General features: G+C 44.6%; 1 protein-coding gene across 1 annotated transcript in view; it reads left to right on the plus strand.

Moving 5' to 3' along the window:
- The window catches only part of LOC146179003 (protein tyrosine phosphatase domain-containing protein 1-like), an 82233-nt gene extending 58369 nt beyond the window's left edge, over positions 1-23864 (plus strand). Inside the window, exons 4-12 of the mRNA XM_084579824.1 lie at positions 8208-8323; positions 14006-14027; positions 15727-16011; positions 17336-17374; positions 17716-17815; positions 18379-18488; positions 20067-20505; positions 22110-22409; positions 23502-23864. Coding sequence (XP_084435950.1) covers positions 8208-8323; positions 14006-14027; positions 15727-16011; positions 17336-17374; positions 17716-17815; positions 18379-18488; positions 20067-20505; positions 22110-22409; positions 23502-23864 — 1774 coding nt within the window. The remainder of the gene's footprint in view (positions 1-8207; positions 8324-14005; positions 14028-15726; positions 16012-17335; positions 17375-17715; positions 17816-18378; positions 18489-20066; positions 20506-22109; positions 22410-23501) is intronic.
- The last annotated feature ends 2244 nt before the right edge of the window (positions 23865-26108 follow it).

Here is a 26108-nt window from a genome sequence, read left to right on the forward strand (position 1 = left end):
GAGACGAACGAGCATTAGTTATTCTTTTCTGTTGACCGACATACTGCATGGTCATCTTGTAAATGTATAGTGTTGTGTTTTATTTGTACCATTGGGTAATGCAAATAACTAGGAGGGTAGACAAGAACAGGTGTTAAGGTTGGTAACTGCGTCTGTTCTGAAATTTCTAGCTATTTAGTTGTTTTTCTTTATTGTGCGTTCATCTAGCCAATAGCTTTTTTCCTTCCTTTTTTTTTTTTTTTTTAAGAACTGCCTTCGCTCTCACTTTGCAGTCTGTTGCTACGATATCGGAGGTTCTCTCCATATAACTCCTGCTGTCGGTATTAAATGGACACTTCAATGAAATTTATTCACCACAAGCACAAGCTACTTACTAGAAACGGCAATAGAAACGCGAAAATACGCTTGTATGCAGATGATTGTGTAGTGTAAGAATCAATTAACTCACCTGATGATCACGAGCGACTGAATGCTTCATTTTCGCCATTCTGCTCATGGTGCGAAACATGGCAAATGCAAACAAATTCTCGTAAATCTGTCTGCATATCATTCAGTAACAGAGCAGCCACATTAACTTACTCTTTGAAACGGGTGTCTGAGGTGTTCTTTTTACACCTTATTTGTTGTGGTCAAAACACATTAACACAATATGCAACAATGCATTGCGGAGGCTGGGCTACCTGAAACGGTCTCTTTCTGTTGCCCCTCAAGAAACTAAACTGGTTACTTACAAAGCTCTAATCCGTCCACTTTTAGAATATGGGTCAATAATTTGTAATCCTCATAAACAAATCAACATCAATAAGCTTGAGTCGGTACAAAGGAAATCAGTGTGGTTTATATGCCGAAGGTATGATAGGAACTTCTCTCCCATCATCTGCTAATCCTGACCTGAATCTTTCTTTGTTGAATACTCGTCGCCACAAGGAGTGTTTAAAGTATTTCTACAATATTGTTCATTCATCCCGTTTTGTACTACTGAATGAATACCTACAGGTTTTCGAAGCCTTCATCTACAAGGAACTACCCTTCATTGAATTTGTCGCCTATTCATGCACGCACAGACGCTTTAAAATTTAGCTTCTTCCCTCGTGTCATTGAGAGCTGGATTTCTCTGCCCGGTGATGTACGCTCGTTGTCATCAGAAAACTTTCTGAGCATTGTTGGAAATTCCCGATTATGTTGTTTATTGTTATGCTGTATGACTTTGGCTGTTTGGCTGTTGATCGTTTGATTGCTGCTAACTCCTGACTCTACCACTAACTCATTGTAGTTTGCTTGCTGTTGACAGTTGATTAGGCTGTACATTTCCCCACTCCTGCAATACCCCTGATGGGGCTGCAGTATATGTAAATAAAATAAATAAATAAAACCGCTTCTTGCTGAATTTCATAGAAGAGCATGCCCCTCTTAAATGGCTTTATTTGCGGGTTCATTTAATTTCGCTCTACAGTCTTAATTATTCAGTGAAGAATCTGCCTACAGTACCATATAATAAACGTGAGGTATTGCCCTAATGATTTAATCACATAAGATTATACTTAGCGCGAAAAAAAGAAAGTGCAAGATAAAATAAAAAAATGGCCATGCTGAAAACTCCGTGCTCTTTTCAATACATTTCATATTTCACAGGCTCATTCACATGTCCATGACATTATATGTTAGTGTGCTCGATTTTGCCTCAATATCGAAAATGCTAACTTGCATCACTGATGTACACGCTGCCAGAATTATTTTCACAGCTACAAAAACAAAAAGACAAAAAGTCCTGATAGTGATAACTAATTCCAGAGCTCTTTGTAACCATAATATCTCCTTATCAGCAAGAGCCGGTATTAATACTGTCGACCTACATGGCCATTTATCTCTTCATACCGCTGTGACATCGCTGCAAAATGACAATGAAGACGGGGACTGGTGGAAATAAATATAAAGAAAATTTGGATAGTTCATAGCAAACTTCAGGACTTGGAGCTCATAGAAGACGTAGCAAACTCTGTCAAGGTCAATTAAACGTTAGTTAAATGTCGAGGCGACTTATACTAGCAATTTTCTTTGACAGGTTGTGGCTATACTTGAGTTCACCTGAAGAGTGTTCCGTACCAACGTTAGATAGCCTGCTTTGTTGTCTTACACCTCTTACTTTACTCTTATTGTGACACTGTGTGAGGTTGGTACCTCAGCTTATCGTTACTTACTAAACAAGCATTCCTTGGTAGCGCAGGGCCAGCTTGCCGCGAAAGACGCGAGTAGTAATGATTGCGATATTTGTGCGTGCGTGCGTGCGTGCGTGCGTGCGTGTGTGTGTGTGTGTGTGTGTGTGTGTGTGTGTGTGTGTGTGTGTGTGTGTGTGTGTGTGTGTGTGTGTGTGTGTGTGTGTGTGTGTGTGTGTGTGTGTGTGTGTGTGTGTGTGTGTGTGTGTGTGTGTGTGTGTGTGTGTGTGTGTGTGTGTGTGTGTGTGTGTGTGTGTGTGTGTGTGTGTGTGTGTGTGTGTGAAAACTTGAAAACAGGGCGCGACACCGTGAGGAAGCGCTGTCACACAGTGCTGTCAGTTCACGTTGTCTGGCCACCTGTTCCCAGGGGTGTGCATTTCTGAATCAGGAAAATGATTTCGCAATCCGTAAGGCATTGATTACATAGATCGGTGTGTTCTAAATTACAGTTTCCGGCAATTTCAACACTTTGTAAAATATTTTCGCATGACTGGGCGCGCCTTGTGAACAATCTGACATAATTTCATCGCTTCGCTTTTAGAATAACATTTAGCTCCGGAGTGAATATTTTTCCATTTAACAGGAACAGTCTCGAGGTGGACGCATACAGAGCCTACGAGCTACACCGGTATTTCCAACGAATTGAGTAACGCACATCGAATTGTCCTAAGCAATTATGTCAATAAAGTTCATGGTATCGCCATTAAAACAATTTCAAGGACACTGTTTACTATGCGGCCATTACATCCGGGCAATGTTGGCGATGCTTCAGAGTCACTGTGATGCTTTTTCTTTCTCTTCATGCTGCTTTGTAGGCTCCATTTTTACGTAAATAAATAAGCGCACACTTCTCCTGTGAAATATACCTACGCCAAATTTGCATTTCCTGTGCCTCGAAAGAAACGGCAGTCACTTCGTCAAATTGCTGACAGCAGCCGCTTACTAAGGCCACGGTACCCAATTAGGAAGTGTCATTTGTTTAGATTATCTGTACCTCGCAGAAAACTTCAGTTCAAATGATTTGTGGACATTTTATTGATTTTGAGGTTTATAGTAAAATGGGGACATGAGACAAACTCCTTACCTGGGCGCTCTTTCTTTCATTTTTCTCCCTTTGTTCCGCTCCCCACGTGTAGAGTAGCCTACCGGGCATCGCTATAGTTAACCTCCCTGCCTTTCCATTCTACTATCTCTCTCTCTTTCCCTTTCTCTATCTCTCGATTTCGGGCACGCAGAAAAAAGGCGTTTAAGAACGCTCCATGAAGGGTCTGTGTGCACTTGCACTAACATTTTCCTATACAGCGCACGTTAGACGACAGATTACACGTCTGTCGTCTGCATCTACCATTAGCGAACACAACGCTGCGACCTCGCAGTGTCGAAACGGCCAGCTGGTGAAATGAGTACGCTTGCAGTTGTGTCTCAGTGGTTAAGGTATTTATTGGTAGTTAAGCTATTGAACCGGAGTACCTGGGTTCAATAGCTCCGCGGATGCCGTGTTTCGATGGAGACGAAATGCAAAGGCGCCTGTGTGCTGTGCGATGTCAGTGCACGTTAAATAACCCCAGGTAGTCGAAGTTATTCCGTAGGCCTCCATTACGGTACCTACCACCTTTCTCTCTTTCTTAAGGCGTGGTTCAGGTGTCCGCCGACAAGTGTAACAGGTACGGTACCTGCCTTTCCTATAAACATATTTACAAATTTTACAATTACTAACTGCGCGGAATGTGAGCCTAGCGTTCTGAATTGAATTGGTTTACAGGAAGGGAAAGGCGCGGTAACTGTCTCACTTGTTTTCTGTGGACACCGCAACCGCGCCGTAAGGGAAGGAAGGAAGGTGGGAGTGAAAGTGAAAAGAAAGAAGAGGAGCCGTAGTTGAGGGCTACGGAGTAATTTCGACCACCTGGGGATCTTTAACGTGCGCTGACATCGCACAGTACATGGACGCCACTTCGTTTCGCCTCCATCGAAACGCAGCCGTCGCGGTCGGGTTCGAACCCGGGAACTCCCGCACAGCTAGTAGACGGGCGTCTTACCACTGTACCACCCCGGCGGGGCACAGGTACGGTACCTTCCTTTCCTATAAACAAATTTACAAACTTTACAGTTACTGAGTGCGCGGAATGTGAGCCTATATAGTGCTCTAGTTTCGCGCTTTTCTGCACGTCGTCCGCTTTAGACTTTTTATTTAGCAGTCTCTTCGCACCATATATGCTGCTCTCGTCACACTGCCTGTCTGGTGTTTCGAAGATTCTTACCCAGCGAAATAACGTTATGCGGAGAAGTCAATTATGACTGGAGACGAATTCACGTAACCAGGTGCGACATGTTTTGTCACGGGCACTTCCCTTTTTTAGGAGCTTGTGGGCTTATTAAAGCTATGTTATCAATAAAAAATTTTATATTTGTTGTCACGTGACTGTTAACTATTACCATAGCTTTAAATTAGCGTTAAGGGCATATTAAGGATGTTACAGGGATTCTCAAGGTTGTAGTGATCGTAATCGTAACGGTTTAAATCCGATACTGACAAAGTCGATTTCTTCCAGTAAGTGCTCCACAGAGTAGAGACAGGTTTCAAAAGGCGTTATCTTACTGGGCGCCACACCACGGGCAAGAAAAATGTGGAGAGGGAGCTCTAGAGCGCTGCTGCCACTTGCGCTCTAGAGTCAATATTTTTCAACTGTGCTGTTGGCGTGTGTGTTTTTCTGAACGCGCCCCAGTTGCTTGCAGCTGTCTTCGGGCCCGGCTTGGGGCTGTCTGAACGGGGCGTAACTCGTAGCGGGTTGACCGGTTTGCATACAGCGGCTCAACGAGGAAACGACGACGATCGCGAACAGTTTCACGGGCCGCTGAGCACTCAATGGCGACACTACTTGCCGGAAGGCGTAGGGAAACGTCGGTTTCCACATATGCGCAGTCAGCGGAGAATACGAAAGCGTGTAAGTCTTTGGCCAGACTAGTGCTTAGCATTCAGAGGAGCGGCTTAATCAGCCCCGGAAGAGCTCGTTTCATATGCAGCGGCAATATAGCTAAGAGCTGCTGGCTTCGCTCGCCATATTGGTAACAGTTCCTCGGCAGTGAAAGACGTGTTTGCTGATTTCGGTAGATTTAATATATAGGTTCAAATATATTTCTCTGTGAGAGTCGTGCGCATAATGCACAAATCTGATTGAAAGCTTTATTTAAGCGGGTTGTTTATTATTAAGCTGATCTTGTGATTATGTTCCCTGACTAGAAAACAACAAAGAGGGCAGATGTATTGTTTTCTTTCTCGGGATTTGTGTGCGTGTTTTGCGAATGCAAATGTAGTGTAATGACCACTTATTAATTAGCTCGTGTATGTAATGCAAATGTACAACATTTACTTGTTGATTTGTTCGCGCATACTTGCTGCTGGGAGTCCCCAATCCGGCAGCTTGTGCAGTGGGTCGCGGGCGCGATCAGTTTGCGAGAAGACGCTATACTTGCGCGTGGCAGCCTATTGCTACTAGATGTACTGCGTAAATAATGGCAATGGCAGCTCATGCAGTTGTTCTTGTTGTTGTGGCTGTAGGAAGAAGGAAAAGAAAATGCACGGGCCTGCTACTGGCTCCGTAGCTGAGCCACCTCCGCTGCCTCGTACGGACAGAAGAAATTAGAGAAGAAAGAAAAAGAAGCGGGAGAGAAAGACGCGCGCCGCAACAACAGCCGTCCACCACCTAAGCGGTGGCGGGTGCAATGACGGCCTACAACAGATAAAAATTCGGTGGCTGGCTAGCCCCCGTTGCAAGCGGCGTTGACCTACCGTCCCAGCCCCGTAGGGCGAGGAACAGCCACCCTTCACCTGCAGCTTATGCGCAGTCGTTTTTTGGGCAATGCTTAGAGACTTGAGTGTGAGCGACGCGACTTGTTCACCCTTTGTATTTTGTAAATAATGTATAAAGCTACCCCTGTCCGTTATTGCTGCTCCCCCTGTCGATTTGCTTTCCGCCGGCCGCAGCTCGGGTGCTTAAGATATCAGTTAACAATCTCTGCGACTGGCAACATCCTTTCTCTTCCTTTTTGATGAATCAATATTGATATTTAATAAACCACTACAAGCACCCACTATGCACTCACACGTCTTCTTTACTTCCGTTTCGATGTCAGCTATGCACGAATGGATGAATGAATGCTAAAGAAAAGTGCGGGAGCATAGAGTTACAAAGCTATGAAGCCGCGTCAAGAAGATTTCATTTCATTATTATTACTATAGCATGCCGGACGTCATGCACAACGCTCTGACCTGCTAAAGAGGATGGAGGGTAGCTGCTCCTGGCCCTACGGGGCTGGAAATGGTAGGCCCCCGCCGTTTGCGGTGGGGGTTCGCCTGCCACCGGCTGCTGTACCTGTTATAGGCCGTTAGTGCACCCACCACCGTTTCGGTGGCCGACGACGGCTGCTGCAACGTGCGTCTTTCTCTCTCCCTCTTTTTATTTTTTCTTTCTTCTCTATTTTCTCCTCTATCTGCACGAGGCAGCGGAGGTGGCTAAGCTACAGAGCGAGCAGCAGGCCCGTACATTTTCTTTTTCTTCTTCCTACAGTAGCAACAACAACTGCTAAGTTTCGCTTTCTTCCCTTAGGTGGTGGTCTCGATATGAGCGCTTGCAGAAAATTGCGGCTAATTTGTCGCCTATGCGCATTCATCCAAGTGCACATTGAGGGGGGCCACAAGTAGGCCGCTGCTTTTAAAGCTCCTCTCCTCCGTCTGGAGACGGATAGGACTCCGCAGGGCAGCGCAGCGTTCAAAAGTTTCACCAACTAGACATCATCAAGCGGGACGTTATTCCACGCTAACTAAACCGTACAACGTGGTCGCATTTACTGAACCATGCCCAACGGCGCTATCGCCTCTAAATGCAAGGCACTGAGGCGTATGCACATATAATGGGGAAACTAGGTTGATAGTATGATACGTGCGGATTGACGTCATACAGATCCACTTGGATTATGGGGAATGCTGCAGTGGAGGACTTCGTGTACTGATTTCGGTCGTATTTCAAGTTGGCGTTCATCAACACACTGAGACATCTTAACGACAAAGGGACCACTCTCGCCGGAAACGGAGCTTGTGTATAGCTGGAAAGGAGTGGAAAAAGTAATACTGTTGCTGCCATCATCGGCGAATTTCGCGAGTAAAACGCCTGCGTCGAAATCAATTTTTCAGCGCGCATCTCGAACTCTACGCTGCGAGCCTATTCAACCCAGCGCTTAATAAGGGAGTAATCACTCACTGACATCCATCCAAGCGCAGCCATACGGCTACAAAGGAAAGCTTCGTCCTGGTCCCCGGACTAGGACGAATTTTCTTTAACTGCGAAATTTCTAAGAAAGCTATCTATAGCTTTTCTTTGTAGCCATATAGCTGATCTTGGGTGGATATCAATGAGTAATTACTCGCTTATTACAAATGTACTCCATCTTGGTGGTTTCGGCTAAATATCATATCAGTCTAACGCGTCGTCACCTCGCTTTTTTCAAAACGTGAACGCATGCTTAAAAAGAAGAAAAGGATCGACTTCGACTCAGGACAATAAATAGATATGATTCCCTTTAATGTGACATTAACATGTACTGACGTCGCATTGGCATTTTTCCTATATTCGGCTGCAATGACACAGGGTCGTCTTAGTCGGGATTCGATCCCGCGACCTTGAGCGTGGCAGTCGAATACACACACAAAAAAAATTGCAGTACGAGCTCGGGAACCTGATGTTCGCAACGCTCTTATACAGATAGAGTGCAGAGCCGACTGTTGTGAAGTTTTTTTGTAAAAATAATCTAGTTTCTGAAAGATGCATCTTGCTGAAGTTTTTTTGTAAAAATAATCTAGTTTCTGAAAGATGCATCTTGCTTTCATCTCTCTCTCTCTTTCTCTAAATATCAATCTTCTTTTCTTTTAATTGCATCGCATCCACGTTCCCTGTCCTGCACGGACATCATGGTTCCACGTGGTGCTCGGTCTCAATGCAGCCACGGCATTCGGTCCGTCTTCAACCTACAGCTGCCCGGAGAGCACGCCCACTGCGGTAATCCGCTGGAGAGCGGCGGATTCTCCTACGACCCACAGGACTTCATGGACAACGGAGGTATATGCACACACACACACAGGCGCATACGCGCTCGCTTGCGTATCATGCGCACGAGTCCCCGCGCACAAGCGTTATTCGCGTAATGCTCTATGCAAGGTACTTCACCGGGTCGCATCCGTTCGTACACAACGAAACCTGCCGGGAACAGCGATTGTGCCTTGTTCGGCAGCAGGCGTGGGTTTAGGTTGACCGGTGAGCCGATCTGAGCAGCTCCGTATGTGCTGAGCAGGTGTACGTAGCGGCAGTGCGCGACTACGCGCTCAGTATAGTCCGCGCAGCTATTTTGGCATTAAAAAGCTCTTGGAGACTGCGCCTTTATATCCGTCATGCTCACAATCCTCTCCGTTTCTTTTATTATTTTCTTCTGCCGGTGTGCCCTTAAAAGCCTCTGCTTTTGTGGGCACACCTGGTAATGTTGATATCCTTGATCTTAATCCAAATGTACTGAAACCTTTGTTCCTGTAGTTCGTCGTTTTTCGCTTGCTGTTTGGATTCTTGGCCGGTAGTTAAGCACTGCCTGATTCGTTTTTTGTTTTAATATACATATATACATACTTCTGTGAGATCTTTGTTATATCTGCACTATCTAAGAACATGGCCTCCGCTTGTTGTAATACCCTTGTGTGCTCCTTCTTCCTTCGCATTTGTTTATTGCAGTGCATTTACAGTCCTGATTGTTTGATTATCTATGCATAACCATTTTATTTTCAACTTAGAGACTTTTATTCACTTTTTTCTTTTACACGTGGAAAGAAATGAATTTTCTGTACATACCTGTATTATCATGAATCTGTATGTACGTATAATATAATTTTTGCACGAGCTGCACATCTACTTTTTTATTTGCTTTAAGTAATGTATGTAGGGTTGTGTGGCGTGTACTGCTGCTGCTTTGTAGGGGACGAGGACTCGTCAAGTTGCTGCTGCAGTTTTTTGCCTCGCCTTCTCCATCGTTGATGGAAATAAATGGAATAATACATTGAGTACATGGTTCTACTTTCACAATTGCCCTTTCCTGATTATCAGTTTAAAATAAGATGCATTGTCTGATTTTAGAATAAGTAAGCGCGGTGTTATAAAATTAATGCTACATTGTTGTTTTTCCAACACTGATTGCGTTGGAGCTACTCTTCGTGTTTTTGTTTTTTATTTGGGCGCCCTCACGTTGTGCAGAGTTATTTACCTATGTGAGCACGCATAAACTTTGCCATCGTACCTCACGACTACTTTAGCATTAATAGTTCTTTGTAAGCCTTCACATGAAGCCGAACTATCCCGATTATAACCAAGGAGGAGAGGGTGTTTGCTGCAGCCAACTCCAACGCGAATGTGAACAGTTAGTTTTCACGCAATAACAAGCTTCGTTGCTTCTTTGACACTGGTATGTGCCAAGTGTTTCTTGCAGGTGTTAGGCGTCCAAAGGAGAGCCATGGAAAATAAATAAAAAATTCTGTTTTTAATGTGACGTCAGGCTTCGAGAGGGATTTTTGATAGTTGGTTGTAGAATACTTGTGATAAAAGCTATAGTTAGAAAATTTGGCACCAATCTGCATTTTGCATTTGAGCCTGTGTGGATTCTGTTTTCGTTTCTTAGGTTTTTACATCTGCTCTTTTTACACTCAGCACCTTTTGCTCAAAACGCTGCATACGCGTACTATATGCAGAGCGTTCAAACTTTGCATGACGGTATGAAAGACTATGTACACAATCACACTGCGATTCACAATCACCTTAAGAAAAAAAATGTATTATTATAAATCTCTTAGGAGCAATAGAAATCTCACTGGCAAATGGTGTTCTTTAGTCATAAAAATGCCATATACCTTAGACTAATTTTATATTTATTTATTTTACAAAATTCTCCTAAAAGCCCTTAAGGCTGAATATGGCATTGGAAGGGAAATAATAGTTATAATCAACTTTCAAGCATAAGGTTAACAAAAACAAAATGAACAATATTTGAATGGAGAAGCAGACAGGAGCAAAATTTAATACCAACTAAACAACTTCATGGAAACAAGATAAAAAATAGTACAGCACAAATGCACAGAAATACCAAGCAGGGAGGCCCAATAAATTTACAACAGTGAAAGCAAGGAAACTATGAGAAGTGGTTATGGCAGACACATGTTTGTAAAATTTATCGGGGTCGATTGCAGCAGCGCCGTCTAAACGCAGAGCGTTCCAGTTAGTTATAGTATGGGGTATGATTGAACGGGTTTAGTTCAATGCACGATATATGACAAGCACTTAACTTTGAAAGCATGACCGCGTCGCTCGAAAATGGAAGAAGGCTAACAAAAAAGTCATTGTGGAGCGCTGAGTGAAGCGTTTGAGAAAAATGCACATAAAGTGCCTGAAAGCTTCTTTTTTATTTCTGCTTGAGTTTACTCTAGAAAGGCTCAAAACTGCATGTTTGGAGACGCCAATGCCCAGGTGTTATAATTCCTGAAAGGTAGAGAAATGCACTATAGAAGGTTGCAAAATCCGAAAATCGGTTGTCTTCTATAAACAAGAAAAAATGGGAACAAAATGTCTAAGTACTACCAATTTACTGCTTTATGTCACCACAAAAAAACATCAGCGAAGCGTTTTTAAATTTTGAATGGCTAAGCGTGCTATATCGCTTTTTTCAAGAGCTACAAAATGCAGCAATCAATTTTTTTTCTACGAGGAGTGTTAACCGACTTTAAATGAAACCTATGGAGCAATGGTTTTTAAATATGATGTTCTCTTTTACAATGGAGTTAGCTGTGTGATCGTTTGGCTTAATTAACCTCGGCAGGTCTACGAAAGTGAACGCTAATTACTTCAGTCAAGGCGGATATTTCTACGCAGAATGTGTCAGAAACGTCGCTATGCGAGCTCGTGGTTATTAGGAAGATGACGCTTAACTGTGGAAACCTGTAGCGGGCTGAATGACATAAACTGCCATATATCCCTAGTGAAAAAAACCCTATTAGCCACAATAACCTCACACAGATTTGCCATACTAAACTCATACGAAACTGGTACAAATCTCCTCTCATACAAATATTATTCAACGTATGAGAAGTATGAGATTGTATGACATTTGTATGATAATTTTGTATGAGGTTATTGTGACTAATACGGTTTTTTATTTCACTACAAAACGTGTCTAAGGACTGACTATTGCTCGGACGCAAATAACAAATGCAAATAAGACAAGCACACAGAATATATGCAGTTAATTCATTCTAATATTGATGAAGAGTTTTGTGGCGAATGTGTCCGCTTTATCTAGTGGGCAGACATGTGTCTGCTAATGAGTATTAAGCTCCAGGAACTCAAACTACACCAAAATGTTAAAGTGCACAACTAAAACCTAGTTAAACTAGCTATTACTACCCTGGTGTTCATTTCGTTCCACCTGTGTCCGTGCCGTCCCTATAGGCTATTGCAGATTAGTGGGTCAAGAAACAAGCGGCACTCCCCGCTGAGGCTGAGGACAAACATTTTTTGCATTTCTTCGTTTGCTTGATGTCCCAAATCGCTTTACTAAATCACTATATTTTCCACCGCAGTAGTTAAGAGAGCACAATAATTAAAAAAGTTCCTATCATGGAGACACGCTATATTTGCACTAGGAGGACCATAGCTGACGAGAAGAGGCCAACGAATGTCTCAGGGCAAACAATCAGGCAGTAAGTTAAATCGAGATAAGGTGGAGGTTGTGAAGAAAGGCAATGCGCGGAGACTGCCTCGATCTAGTGAAGGCCGTAACCGCACTGTGTGGGGAGGACGGAAGGGGACACAGACGGGGTGCAGCCGAAGGAAGAATCACACGAATCCCTACCACAAACTCGTGGAAATAATTCGGCCGGTCGAAGCAGTTTCACTGTTTCTGGGGTGGGTGAAAACAGCCGTACAGCTGCTCCTATGGCGCGCAGTATACCGCAAGGGACGAACGAGGAATTAGTGTCGACCCGACGATCGACAACAAAGGCAGCTGCTTCTGGCCGCGCACTCGATTCATCTGCGCGGAGAAGGCGGGCGGACAGAGCACCCCTCTTTCGGTCGGGCACGACTTTGCGAGCGGAGATCTCTCGTCGAGAGGCGGTCGTTATAAGCCCGAAAGGATATGCGACCCTAATGGAGTCGGTATTATATACGGCCCCTCTCTGCAGGAGAGCACAATACTTCGTTGGAGAACACGTCTTGACTTTGCGGGTCGGTGCATAGAAGAGCGAATGGTTTAAAGAAGGCTGCGTCCAGGGAACCACTTCGTGCGGCTTAATGAGTGAGGGCTTAAACTAATGCTAGGAATTCATGCCTGCATTTCGAGTGAAAAGGCACAGAAATACTATGCGCGCAACGAAACGGGTGGAGAGTGCTCTGTAACTTGCGCGTACATTCAATAAGCAGTGTCTTAACTTTGCCAAATACCAAATGAGGGGAGTGAAAAACAGGAAAGGTTAAAGATAGGACTTGTGGGTCGGGATTCTTGCTTTTTAATTAGGTCGTAATATTGTGATTGTGCAGCTATGAAGAGTTTGAATTGTAGACTACATTATGTTGCAATTGCCTCAAGGAAGTAAAATTTGATTAAATTGAAATGGAATCCATGGCGACCATTCACTGTGCGAGATAATCGCAAGCTAAGGAACCCCAGGTCACTCCCACCTGAGGCTATGCTCAGGTGGGGGTGATTATCCGGAGCCTTCCACTACGGCGCACCTCATAGGCTAAACTGATTCCATAGTCAACCACTAACTAGCCCGCCTTCGTCTGTTACATGATTCAGGACGCCAAACCCAATGAGGCAAACTAAACCAAACCTGAATGCAGGTAGGAAACTAATTTCTGTCATTTAAACAGGCGTCCTATTCTTTGTACCGTAGCCCCGGAAGCATTTTCACGCGACGGCGTTAGATCGAATGTTCGGAGAAAATATCGATATCCAGTGACAGAAATCCGAGTTGTTCGAGGTGGTCCTGATGGCACAACTGCATGATTTCGTGCAGTTTAATAAATACCTCAATGATCACACAGTACAATGGTAATGACGTTATACACACTCGCTCATCCGTTAACAGGGCCCTGATGTCACATGGAAAGGCAGACTCAAGGCGTCATTATAGGTTGTAATAATGCAAAATAATTTATCTAACGAGAACCTGGGGCTAGTGAATTAACGCCATCTCGTCATACCCTCAAGGCTTATCCCCAAAGGTTTCGCTGATATTGTGTACATAGGGTTTTTGATAGCTGCATAGAAAATTGACTAAACGCATAATTGTCTATAGAGGTGCTTACAGACCTGAGGAACATCGCCGCTTTTAGAGGGAATAGTTCCAGGTTCTTGTTTAGCGAGTGTTGAGTCGTAGGGCTGGTTCAAGAAAGACACCGAAACACCGATACTCGTCTTGCACTGTGTTTTTCAAACGTTATTGGTATTGCTGTGGTTTGCCATAGGCCTAGAACTTTACATCACTTGAGTCACATCAGAGGCGTAACTGACTTTGATGCACTCTATTTTATCTAATTTATTGCGATTCAACGTATCGGTGTTATATGAAGTTAATTTTTGCGTGCGTATTGAAGCTTACAGTAGAAAGAAATTCAGGTGACGTCACCTATTCTTACTTGGCGCTCATTTGTGTGTCGTTTGTTTTTGTCTCCTTCCCCAACACGCAACCGCATAATGGAATGCCCCAGTCTTCTTCTACAATTATGGCTGGTGAGTAAATAGCAGTGACATGACATAGTTATACGTATTGATTGCCATCCATCTTAGCTAATCGCAAAAGAAGGGCAAAATGATGTACTCGATTAGAGGTTATGGCACCTCTGTAAACCCGAGTTTATTATTGCTGCCCCGACACTGCTTAATACAAACTACTCGCGTGGTAAGATTTACTTGCTATAACTATAACGTCACCCTCTCATGACTACTTCTGTTGCATACTGTCATATGAGGATTATAATGGGTTTCTTTATTAAAACCACTGGTCGTGTATAATAGGACGAACCTTTCCATACTTGTGCCACATTTGACACTCTTTGTTAGCATTATATTGAATTGTATTGTCCGCTGCGTCCTGCAACTACGCCGAGTTGTGTGTGATGTTGCTAGTTTCGTGTTTTTGTTCGCTTCTTCGATTATGAAAAAATGATTGATACGGTTAGAGACGGAATAGCTCTTGTGTGATCATGCCACATTAAAACAACAAACAAATGGCTGCCGTTTGTGAGCGCCTTGTTAGGAAATGATGGGCACGTGCAAAATCAATGGCGCTCATTTTGGGCCATGTCTGCATCTATACCACCCTCAGCACGTTTAACATGAACGCCCGAGCGCGTGGCCTGGACGGACATTAACGCCCAGTGCCTTCCGCTGGGTTCGAGACAGTGCTGTACGATGTGTCCGGGTCTTGTGGTGGTAGTGAGTGGCCTGTAGTCACCTAAGTATGGTGTCGAATCTAGCAGCCAGCACTGATCGGCGCTAGTATTCGTTGATGCCAGGCGCCCAACCATTCGCGTTAAGCGTGCCTGTACGTATTTCTTAGCTGCGCAGGTGTACTTTTCATGACAATAACCAGTCAACATGAAGTCGCGTTTTATTATAGTCGGATATTCAGCTCAAGAAGGAAGTGCCAAGTGCCACTTAAAGTAGGTCCCTCAAACATATATGATGGTCTTTTTCTAACTACAATAGCTTCTGTATTTCGGCGATGGACTACTGTTGGCCTAATGACCCAATGAAGAAGTCACATCCTTCACAGGGTAGTATGGTATGATTTACGTTTTTTTGAGATATAATTTAACGTCTTTATATCCTCCTTCCACTCTTTCTTTTGGAATCGAGGATAAACTCCAGCCGACTGCGAGTAGAGTCGTCGTGTAGTTGTCACAGATGCTATCCCAGTTGCTGATCCGAAAGGTTGACGTCACCTATTGGACGAACAAACATCCTAACACCCGACTCGCTTGGTAAGCGAGTTTGGCCTTTTCGCGTATTTTTGCGCACTGTTAGCTATAGGAACGATGGTTCTATCCGTTGACCCATTTTTTAACAAGCATATGAAACTGCATCTTCAAGCGACCGCACAGCTTATCCGCCGAGTCAAGAAGTCGGTAGACCATAATATTCTACTTTGCGAGGGATGTTTGCTCTCGAATGCAGGCCATCGGCTAGAACAGAGGAATTTATTAGTCTGGCACTCAAAAACGGAAGTCCATTCATGCGTGTCTTGTAGCATGCTTACGTTCTTTGACAGGAACTGACGGACAAGCACGTTCCTCTTGACTACCTTGTAGCTTTGCCTAGTGTTATCACGTCATTTGCTACAGGACAGTGAGCAGTACTTCGTAGGTGCCCAAGTGAAATAGCTCGAAGGAGTACACTAAAAGTGTATGCCCCCTACGCGCATGTCCAGTCCCGACTACGGAACCCCTAGCATCCCGACCCTGCTGGACATGGTGAAGGTGATGTCTTTCGCCCTGGGCCAGGGCAAGGTGGCCGTGCACTGCCACGCTGGCCTGGGCCGCACTGGAGTGCTGGTGGCCAGTTACCTGGTGTTCGCGCTGCGCTGTCGACCAAACGACGCGGTACGATTCGTGCGACTCAAGCGGCGAGGATCGGTGCAGACGCAGAGCCAGATAGACTGCGTCCAGAAGTTCGCCCAGTTCGTGCTCCCGCTGCTGGTCGTCTACCCCATCGTGTGAGTGGGAGACCCCCTCCCCCCCCCCCCCCCCCCCTCCGCTGAATACTAGCGGTACAGAGAGTAGTCCAAAGCCCTTGCAGTTACAGGCGGCTGAGGTAAAGGTGACATATATTTGAGTTGTGTGCAGGAGCTAGCTATACATTAAACAAAATAGACGACCGAGAAGAGGCTGACAGACAGTTGTGTTGCATACAGGAGAACGGAACATTAAAGGGAACACTAAATAAAAATTGTTGTGGGTCTTCATCAATTATGTTCGGCGTTGCAATAACACAGAGACTGCATTTGCTGAAAGTGGAGCCCTGGTAAGCTACAGAAGGCAAAGATAAAGATAAATAGATGCAGCTGCCAAAGACGATTTCTGCAAGCAAATTTGGATGATCCCAGGGCAAGGGCATTGCGAAATTCTGAGTCTTACCATATCGCCCTGCATGTACAGCTAAGATTCAAGGAGTCCGTAATACTTTCGACATCATTATGACGTCAAACATTTCAGTCCACGCTCGGGGTTAGTATTCCAAATTCAAATAAATATCTAGCCACTTAGCGAGTGGTTCCAAAAAAGCTGAAAAAAGCTAAACATACGTATATTACGAAATGCGAAAACGTGTTCCAACCATCTCCGGTGTTCCTATAAAGAGGACATACAACATAATCTCATGTTCCATACATGTTGTGACACCTGCATAGAACTCGAATAGGCATTAAACGGGCTACACTGTTCGTCCTCTGTAAATATGCGGAGAAAAAGATGTGCTTCTTATTCGTACGGGGGGTGTAATTAATGAATGTATGCTAATAGAGTGCCCACTGAAAACACAAGCGGTGTGCACGCATTAGTTCTCGGCTGTGTGCTCAGACATCAATGAGGAACACGTACCATGATATGCTTCTTCGCATAGCCCATTCAGCAGGAACAGGAATGACGATTTTAGCTTGCTGGATGCCGCAGTAGAAAGCAACAAACACAAATATTGTGTACTATTTAAAGGCGCAGGACGTTTTCAATTCTGGTCTTATAGTGTTTTTATGCGTGTGGCTCTGGAACAAGTCCCTCAGACCATAATGGTCTTTCAGTGCAGCTTGAGTCACGCCCACTCTATTAATTCGAGATAAATGACCGCTATACAACGTGCTGATACTCTCCATTTCCTTTTATAGACATTAATCCATATCGGCTATATCTGCCAGCGTTATGCAGGCGCACCCAAACGAACATCGCTTCGGGTCATTCATGCTTATGTGTATGTCTATGCTAATTTGCAAACCGACTCATGCGGTTCTCCCCCACTCCCTTCATTTTTTTTTTTTTTTTGCGCAGGTTTACAAGCAGAAAGCCAAGTAAAGCTGACAAGTACAGGTTGGTTGGTGCTCGAACTGTGCTTTAGAGTTTTCATTCCATGCACAACGCTGTAGTCTCATTGCTTAAGAAAAGCGACAGCGAATACTTAGCCTGTCGACCTGTCTCAGTTGCCCGCAGTGATATCAGTAATCGCCAGAGAAAAATGTGTATTAGGAATGACGCACTATAAAAAAAGAAGGAATAAGCATTAAAGTAATGGATACAATTAATTGCATGAGCCGAATAGTTCCCACGGAAAAGAAGTGGGCTATAATATTATTATTCATGTATATATCGAATAGAGGGTTCGTCTCAGCGTACAACAACGTATTAAAAGTTTTTCTACGATCCTTTCGCAGACCTGCCAAGGCTACCGACTTCACTCTCATACAATATCTAACCAAACAACGAAAAGTTATGCATGGCACAGAGGCTCGGCATCTCAGATACATTCCAAAGGTAAGCACCACATTGATTATGAACTGTGACACATATACGCTGCGGAAGCTGAAGGCACTGAGCTGCATATTGATTGATTGAATAACTCTATGGTTCTCAGAAAGCATTATTAGCGATTGCTCGTTCTTTTCATGGATACTTCAGCGCTGGTTGGTGCCCCTATTCCAGGGCTTCACTCGCTTCCGCCACCCGCAGTTCGCGCTGTATTTTACCTCGTTGGTTCTCACAGCGGTCGCTGGACAGCATGCATGCCATTGTTCCGCACAGGGGTTTCGTATGACGTACCACGTCAATATTTTGACGCGCCCATTTTATGTGATACATCGTCACTCTTCTCCCATATTACGGGCATACAGCCGTATACATACCGTGGGATTAATGATGTTCCGCACATGCAGACTCGGGTACGGTGCAGTGCAGTCGCGGTGTGTATCTACGCCAAGCCAAATTCATTTTGATGTACACATCAGTCTGTCCTGGTACATACCGCGCCAGTATTCAGGACAAGTCTCAAATTGCAGCGCACATGTTTACTAAATTATATCCGCATTTCAATCCCGCAGATCCTGTATGTCCTATGCGAAAGGCTGCTCAGGTTGAGCCAATCCAAGGGTACGTTGGGTACCAGCAGCATCAAGAGCTCATCGAGCAGCAGCATCAGCAGTCGGAGCAGGTACAGTCAACGTTTCAACGCTTGCGATCAGCTCAGAAGATCCTCATGCTTTTTATAAGGGGTTATTGAATCAATTGAAACAGCTGCTTGCCCTCCTAGTAAACCGGAATTTCAACTGCACATAAAAGGCTATTCGTTGATGCTTTTAACAACAACAAAAAAATGGTTGGTTGGTGGTAACTTAGGCTAGGGTCATATCACTGAACTATGGACGAAGGAGTGATTCAAGTATCGGCACAACTGTCTTTTTTCGTCATGTGGAAGTAGTGACGTGAAAACCTGATGGGCAGCTTTCTGTGTGCTGTAACTAAAGCCTTCAGTCACTGATTTCGCTGATGTCTGTCTGCTTGTCTCGAGTGATTAAGCCGTTTGTAGGAGCTGCCGTTTTGGGCAAAATTTAGTAGATTGGAATCAAACCTATCGGGACCCTTGGATCTAAAGTCAGATATACCCTACTATATAGTCCACGCACGCACGTTCATAGGCTTAGCATGACGTCATATCTATGTCTGGTGGCCTTCCACATAAGGCGGCAGATTAAGACTGTGCACTAATGAGTATGGGCAACCCGAAAGCGAAAGAAAAACTTAAAGGCTATAGCACGTAATTAGAATTTGACTTAATCGTTTTAAATGGAGCGTAATTTTTGAAACTAGGGTAATGACATAAAGCCCCCGTTGGACGATAAAAATGATGGCCGCAATCTGTCATCTGCAGGACAAAGACTGTAGCTATATTAATCAGCGGTTAACCTTGTATTGCGCCTATCTGCCCTGAAAATTGCAGACCTCATTTTATCTCCCAAGTCTGCACTACTCCCTGCTGCGCTCGTTTTAGTTACGAATCGACTTGGTTATAAGGCCATTATTCCGTTATTATTATTTATTTTTATTTAATATTTATTAGATACTGCAGACCTTGCTCAGGTCCAAGCAGGGTGGTAAAATACAACAATATTACAAATGAACAATACATCAATCAATGGAAACAGGCAACAGTGAGTCATTTCAATCTGCAATTGCTCGGGGAAAAACGAAAATTTAAAGACATCCGTCCTTGCAAAATAAGGTGTTAGTGAATTCGGATGATGGTGTCGAGTAAGCCTGGATGTTGAAAGAGACAGATAAGATGAAGAGCCAAATGCTAAATTTCCTTTACAAAGCATGGAAAGTAACCGCAATCCGCAACTTCAATCATTCCGTTTTTAGGGGGCATTATTTCTTTATTCTCCTTATTGCAGGTCCCACCACTGTCAATTTAATCTTCTTTATTTCATCTCAGTTGTAAAACTTACTCTAGCCTCTTCCATCCTCTTGATGGTACTGTTATTTTTGTTTTCTTTTTTGCATAGCCTGCTGCACCCTCGGCACCTCAATTTCGCACGAATTATACTACACTGCACAATAAATATGATGTGCTATAATTGAACATTAGGTTTGGGGGGGGGGGGGGGGGCAGTTAAAGCGAAGAAAAGTCAATTTTGATATGTTTTATGCTGGTTATCTTCCTGTGGTAGTTTCTTCCATGTCCTTGACGCCCGGAAACTTCTAACTTGATGCGGCCATGTCGTCATTCCAGCACCACGGCTGGCTCCACCTCCAGCACGGGAAGCTCGTTACGGTACCCCAGTTTCGAGCTGACGGACTTGTACCCCTTCTGGAATTACTTCCTCTGCTCCTCCGTTAGCCACGAACGCTGGCGTCCGACGACCCAGAGCGAACGCGGCGACTCGGCGGCCACCAGCTCCTCGATAACGACCAGCGTCGAGGACATGCTCTCCCCGTCACCCGAGGACGAGGAACCGTCGGATACGGACGCCGTATTGGACTCCCTGCTCATCGCCGGACTCGCCGGCCTCTTTGCGTCTACGCCGAACAGCCCTGAGTTCAGCAGCTACGAGGAAGAAGAGTTCGAGGCGAGCGAAGCCGGTGGCAGCAGTCAGGAAGAAGAGACCCTGACCGAGAACGCCTGCTACAAGGAGTTGTCCTCTCAGAAGGAGCTGCGCACTCGGCATCAGGTACGCTGTTATTCTGGTCACACGTTAGTAAGCGGAACTTTTTTGAGCAGGTTTTTATATACATAGGGCAGTGTTCCAGCTAAAAATAAACTTTTATGTGGGAACAATTCTCTCGTTAAATTTTAAATGTTTTATATGAAACAATAATTTAATTGAAAAACCGCATAGCTCTTATTGTGGTTTCACGTAAGTTCCTGTTAGTTAGCGGAACTTTTTCGATTTTTTTTGTATAAATAAGACAGTGTTCCAGCTAAAAAGAAACTGTATGCGGAATAATGTTTTCATTAAATTTAGAAGGTTTTTAGTGGATCACTTGTGCAATTGGAACACTGCTTCACATATTCTGGGCGGGTTTATTTACTCTCATGACCACCAGAATAAGTTTCTTTTTTAAGAATGAACTGTAAGCTCTGTTAAGGCATTTCAAAGTTAAATTTGGCGACATGTGGAGTAGCGAATTGACATTTAATGAGGTATGTTGCCGGAAATTACTCTTGCACAGTAGAGTTGCTAGCGGGTGGATATGTAGTAAGGTTGCCGGAGAACCCCAAGAGATCAGGCAACAGGACAACTGTAAGCAAGCGTAAAGGAACTGTAGTCAAGATCATTACGTTTTCTTCGGCGCTCGCTCTCATTCCTTTTCCATTCACCGCTTCCCCTATGTGGAAAGCAGCCCAGTCAAGATGTGGGAGGTTTACGGACTAACCGACGTCGTCACAAACGAGAAATGAGTATTGCGGCATTCGTAGTGGAATTGTACAAAGTAGTCGGACCTATTTTGTGTGCTCTTGCACTCCTATTACCTTGTTGGTGTGGCCGCTGACTGGAGTCTATGAGATTTATGCGACTCTTCTACGCATTTAGGTTCGTGGACCTTACTTATGTTGCATAATTTATATACCCAACCACGTCACTTTTCTTTTCTTCAGATACTTACAGGAGTTCACTTGCTATACCTGTGGACGTCCTCTTGTGTTACTGACGTACCACATGGCGACTTCATGCGCAGTTGCTAAACGAGGTTATTAAAATAAATGTGACAATAAATATTAAGTAAGCATTGTATTTTGAGAACCTTGACAGCGACTCTCATTCGTGAGGTTTTCACACCAGAAATAATTTTTTCTTATGCCTTTAAACAGTTTTATAACTTTCTGCATAATTCAGCTTTTCATGCTATTTGCAGATATGTATGCTGACAACTGTATGGCACAATTCTCAAGTTATCAGGCATGCATACTTTGTACAGGGCACCAAGACTGCCAAATACACTCCCTTGAATTGACGTAGTGTTGTGACTTCACGTTTTTGTAGTACTATAGTTTTTACACCTAGTTTATCCACCGAAGGAAGGAGTAATAGTCAACGCTCTCTGTCGTCATTATTTTCCTCTGTATGAGTTTGTGTCATGCCGAGGTCTTTTTTAATTTTTCCCTTTGTTGGTTTTTCTAGTAATGTGTCTACTCGTTCTATCTGTAAAGTAACGTGTTGGTCGTGATAGCAATGGTCTTGTATGTGTTATCTACCTGAATATCTAATTACGCTTTCTTCTGAGAGCATTTAGAATTTACTTCAATTTTTTGCCTCATTGCATTAAATCCCAGGAAGAAGCTGCCTGCTCGTCCGTGGCCCTCTCTCCTTCCGACGTAGCCTCGGCACTGCTTATGGAACACATGCTTTTGGGACCCGCGTTCCTGGCCCGCCTGCGGAAGTATCAGCGCGAGCTCAACTCGAGGGGCGCTGCGTGGGACAAACTTAATGTCGAAGAAGACCCAGCCATACTAGCTGGCCTCCTCTGGTTCTGGCTGGATGAGCTTAAGGAACCAGTACTCAGCAAACAAGATCTGACAGCGGTCGTCGTTCGACCCACAAATCCCGTCGCCGTTCTGCTAAAATTGAACAAGGTAGGTAAAGTTTCACGTACCAACGTGAACTACGCTTTTACTGAACTACGAGTACTAGTCATTCAAGTCTATCGTATAAGCAACCATATTTATTTGCCATAAAAAGTGCGCCGTGAAGTTAAGCCATCATCATCATCATCATCATCATCATCATCATCATCATCATCATCATCATCATCATCATCATCATCATCATCATCATCATCATCATCATCAGCCTCACTATACCCACTGCAGGGAGAAGGCCTCTCCCATATTTCTCCACTTAACCCGGTATTTGAGGTCAAACATGGTTTAGGGAGTCGCAAATGTAAGTTTCTAGCATTCTTGTTAATTTAGTCTGTTTTCAAAACGGTATGCCAAAAGTACAGAAAATCTCGCACGATGTCGTTTCTAACAGCAACAAATACAGTCATGTTGTATACATTGCAGCACGAAAAATACTTCGATATCTGTACAGTAGCATATCTATTGCGCCCACGAAACCTCTGCTGTATCCAAAGGCAACGAATGTTAAAACTGCATTTGCCCACTAACCGTACAGTACACGCGCTTCCCCACTACCCATCTCCCATTCTTCCCTTGCTATCACCGCTTTCATGTATTGGCCGAAGACAAAGGACTGAAACATTAATGGCCGGTAATCAGCCTCTAACAAGACTGTGGTGACCAGAGGTTGGAACTTGCAAAACTTGGTTCCCTTGCTTAAGTGTGAGATTGCAAGGTACGGTATTTGTACTGGAACGTTTGATTCTACAATGAAAAAATGGCTGCTGTCATTGGAGAATAGGCTGTTTGCCCGCCACATGGAACCCTAGTTAAGGTTTCACTGCCATGAGCGGTAATATTCCCGCGTTTAACTAAAGAAAGAGCTGAGACAGCGGAGTCTGGGCACCGCCGATTGAAGCTGCTAACCTACCGAGCGACATTCGGGAAACGTTACAATTGCGTCCGTATACTCAAGGCAAGGTCACTCGGTGGACGGGGCTAAATGTGCTTAAAACCGTACACCCATTACTCGAGTGTGACTGTGTACCCGGCGCGAAGGTACATTCGCAAACACGACTGACCTCGTCCTTGTCTTTGTCGCAGGCAACCCGGTTCACGACCGAGTACCTGGTGAGGTTCGTGGCACGCCTGAACTTACCGACCCTCGCCGAGCGGCGCAACGTCATACGGCGACTGACCAGCGCTCTCTGCCACCAGACCCTTTCAATCGACGGCATCCAACGGCCCGCACTGGCCGGATGGGCCAAGATGCGTCAAGGCACCGCCTCGAGGGCGACCGAGTTCATGGAAGTGCTGCACGATGCCGTGAGCGAGAATGCGGCTTCGGTGAGCCATCGAGGTGTGCCTCTGCAGAAGCAGAACGGCACACTCGCCAATGGTGCTTCCACGTCCAGGGAGAAGAACTTTCGGGGAATCAACATCATGGCCTCGGCCATCGCCAGGTAGCAGCGCGACAGCTACCACGACAGCTACCTGTCCTGCTGGACTGGACGCAGTTCGTCGAACCTCGCCGCTGGTCGGGGCGGAATGAAATCTTCCAGAAGTTTCTCGAAGGCCTGCGACCTTTGGGAACAAATCTTCCAGAAGTTTCTCGAAGATCTGCTACCTTTGGTGTTGAACAAGTATTTGAGAGAGCGCTCGGAGAAGACGAGTGTGCCACTATGTGGAAGCCGTGGTTCCAGATGGATCTAAACTTGCTTCCAGAAGCTACTTGAAAGCAATCACTGACTTTGGGAACAAGTTTTCTAGAGTTCGAGAAAACGAATGTGACTCTTTAGGAAGTGATGGTTCCAAGCGGATCAAAAATATCTTCCAGATACACCTTGAACATGGTCTGTGACGTTTGGGGGCAAGCATTCGATAGTGCGACAAATCAAGTGCACTGCTGCCTGGAGTGATGTGACGTAGATCCTAACTCTCTGGACGTTCGGAAGTTCACGTCGACTGTGTGGCTGGCCATCAGTGTACAGTTAATATGAGGCGACGCGGCGCCCTGCAGCTCAACTTCCAGCGGTTGCTTTTTGCGGGAGAGCGTTTTGTCAGTTAATTATTCCCTGTTTTCAAGACGACTATTAATCTTGGTCTTTCCTTGCTTGGGTGACTTTTTGTGGCGAGACATTAAGATTAAGAAGTATGTGAATGTACTCGGGCTTAGCTTCCACAGATTCACATTGACGTAGCGTAGGCCTCATTTCGCTCTGTGAGTAGTCAAGGACTTCAAGGTTTTACAGATCTTTTCATCGTACCTGTCAATTTTATGACATCTTTCAACGAGTACCACAGCTGCCGGCAGCTTTGAGGAGCTCTTGTTGTTTCCCCAAATCCTATGCGACCTCTGCTGACAAGCATTTGCTTTTTAAGCGCGGTGTGTGCACTGCGTCCATACCTAGAAGCACGTGCCGCATTATTTCTTCTCGGAGACAGACTTAACTTTGCTTGGATCACCAAAACTCATTTACGGCCGTCGGGGAGTAGGGACATTAACAGGGTAAGAGCCAGTAGTTACTGGAGTGCTTTGTTCTCGGAACATACACTTTACAGGTGGGATGTTGGCGGCTCTTACGATAAGACAGGGTGACAGAGGGTGGTTCCCGGGCTTACAAAATTTGTGACACGTAAGTGATCAACATAAGTTGTAGGCGACTTGGCTGTCATCTTGTTACCATGGTGATGCACTAGCACACGTGCCGTGGCCGACGAAGAATTCAACTTTCGAAAAGCTACAGCTTCATGCCGCATCTCATCTGAGTGAGGAACTTGCGAATACGGTCATGTATGACAGGCGTTTGAAGGCACTTGATAAGAGGGGTCCCGAACCAAGCTTTTTTTTTTTTTTTTTCAGTGAAGGTAACATGCATGGGATGCATGAACTATAAGGTAAAAATATAAACTATATTAACGTGACCTGTAGCGGGCGCTACAATTCAGGTCGTTTCCCGAGCAAAATTATCAGACAACAGCAGAAGGGTCACAAATGTGTGCAGACTTCAGTTATTCAGTTGGTGCACTTAAAAACGTGGGAGAATAAGATACACAAACAGTTGAATACATGCATTCTCCATCCAGCTCCTATTCTTTAGGTATTGCACTGCATACTGCTGTCAAACTGCTCGTCAGTACGAAATAACAAAATTTTCGCAGAATGAATCATCCATTGTACAATGAAAATTTAAACGATTCACTTTTTTATTTGCGCGTGATAGTGATAGGAAGCGTATACAGGCGCCTTCGTATGTTAAATTTGGAAAGTTGCAGGTTTTAGTGGCAGGGCTGAACACCCCATAAAACTGGGAATGGTCACCGCTTTGCAATGTTGGGTTCAAAATTTTAATATTCTGATGTACGTCAGGACTCATAAAACAAGCAAAGTAATGGACTTCCACTTTCTTAATTAAGCATCTGCTTTCCGTTGACATTAGCATTACTTCCAGTACATGTACAGGGCCCATAGTTAAGTTAACGAATGAACGCTGGCGGGATCGATACTGTGACCGCTCAATGGCCAGGACCATGAATAACATGCGTGCTGATGTAGCGTTATCATACGTGCTTCCGCTTTGACGCAAACCCGGCCTGTAACCGTTAGGGCTGATCTGAACATACGACTGAAAAAAACAAAAAACATGACAGCTAAGTTTGTTTTTAAAATTTCATCCTTAATCTAAGCGCATGTCCGACTGTCAGAGGCGT

Source organism: Amblyomma maculatum, chromosome 9, assembly GCF_055883805.1.
Source record: "Amblyomma maculatum isolate TAMU_Amacu chromosome 9, ASM5588380v1, whole genome shotgun sequence".
Lineage (NCBI taxonomy): Eukaryota > Metazoa > Arthropoda > Arachnida > Ixodida > Ixodidae > Amblyomma > Amblyomma maculatum.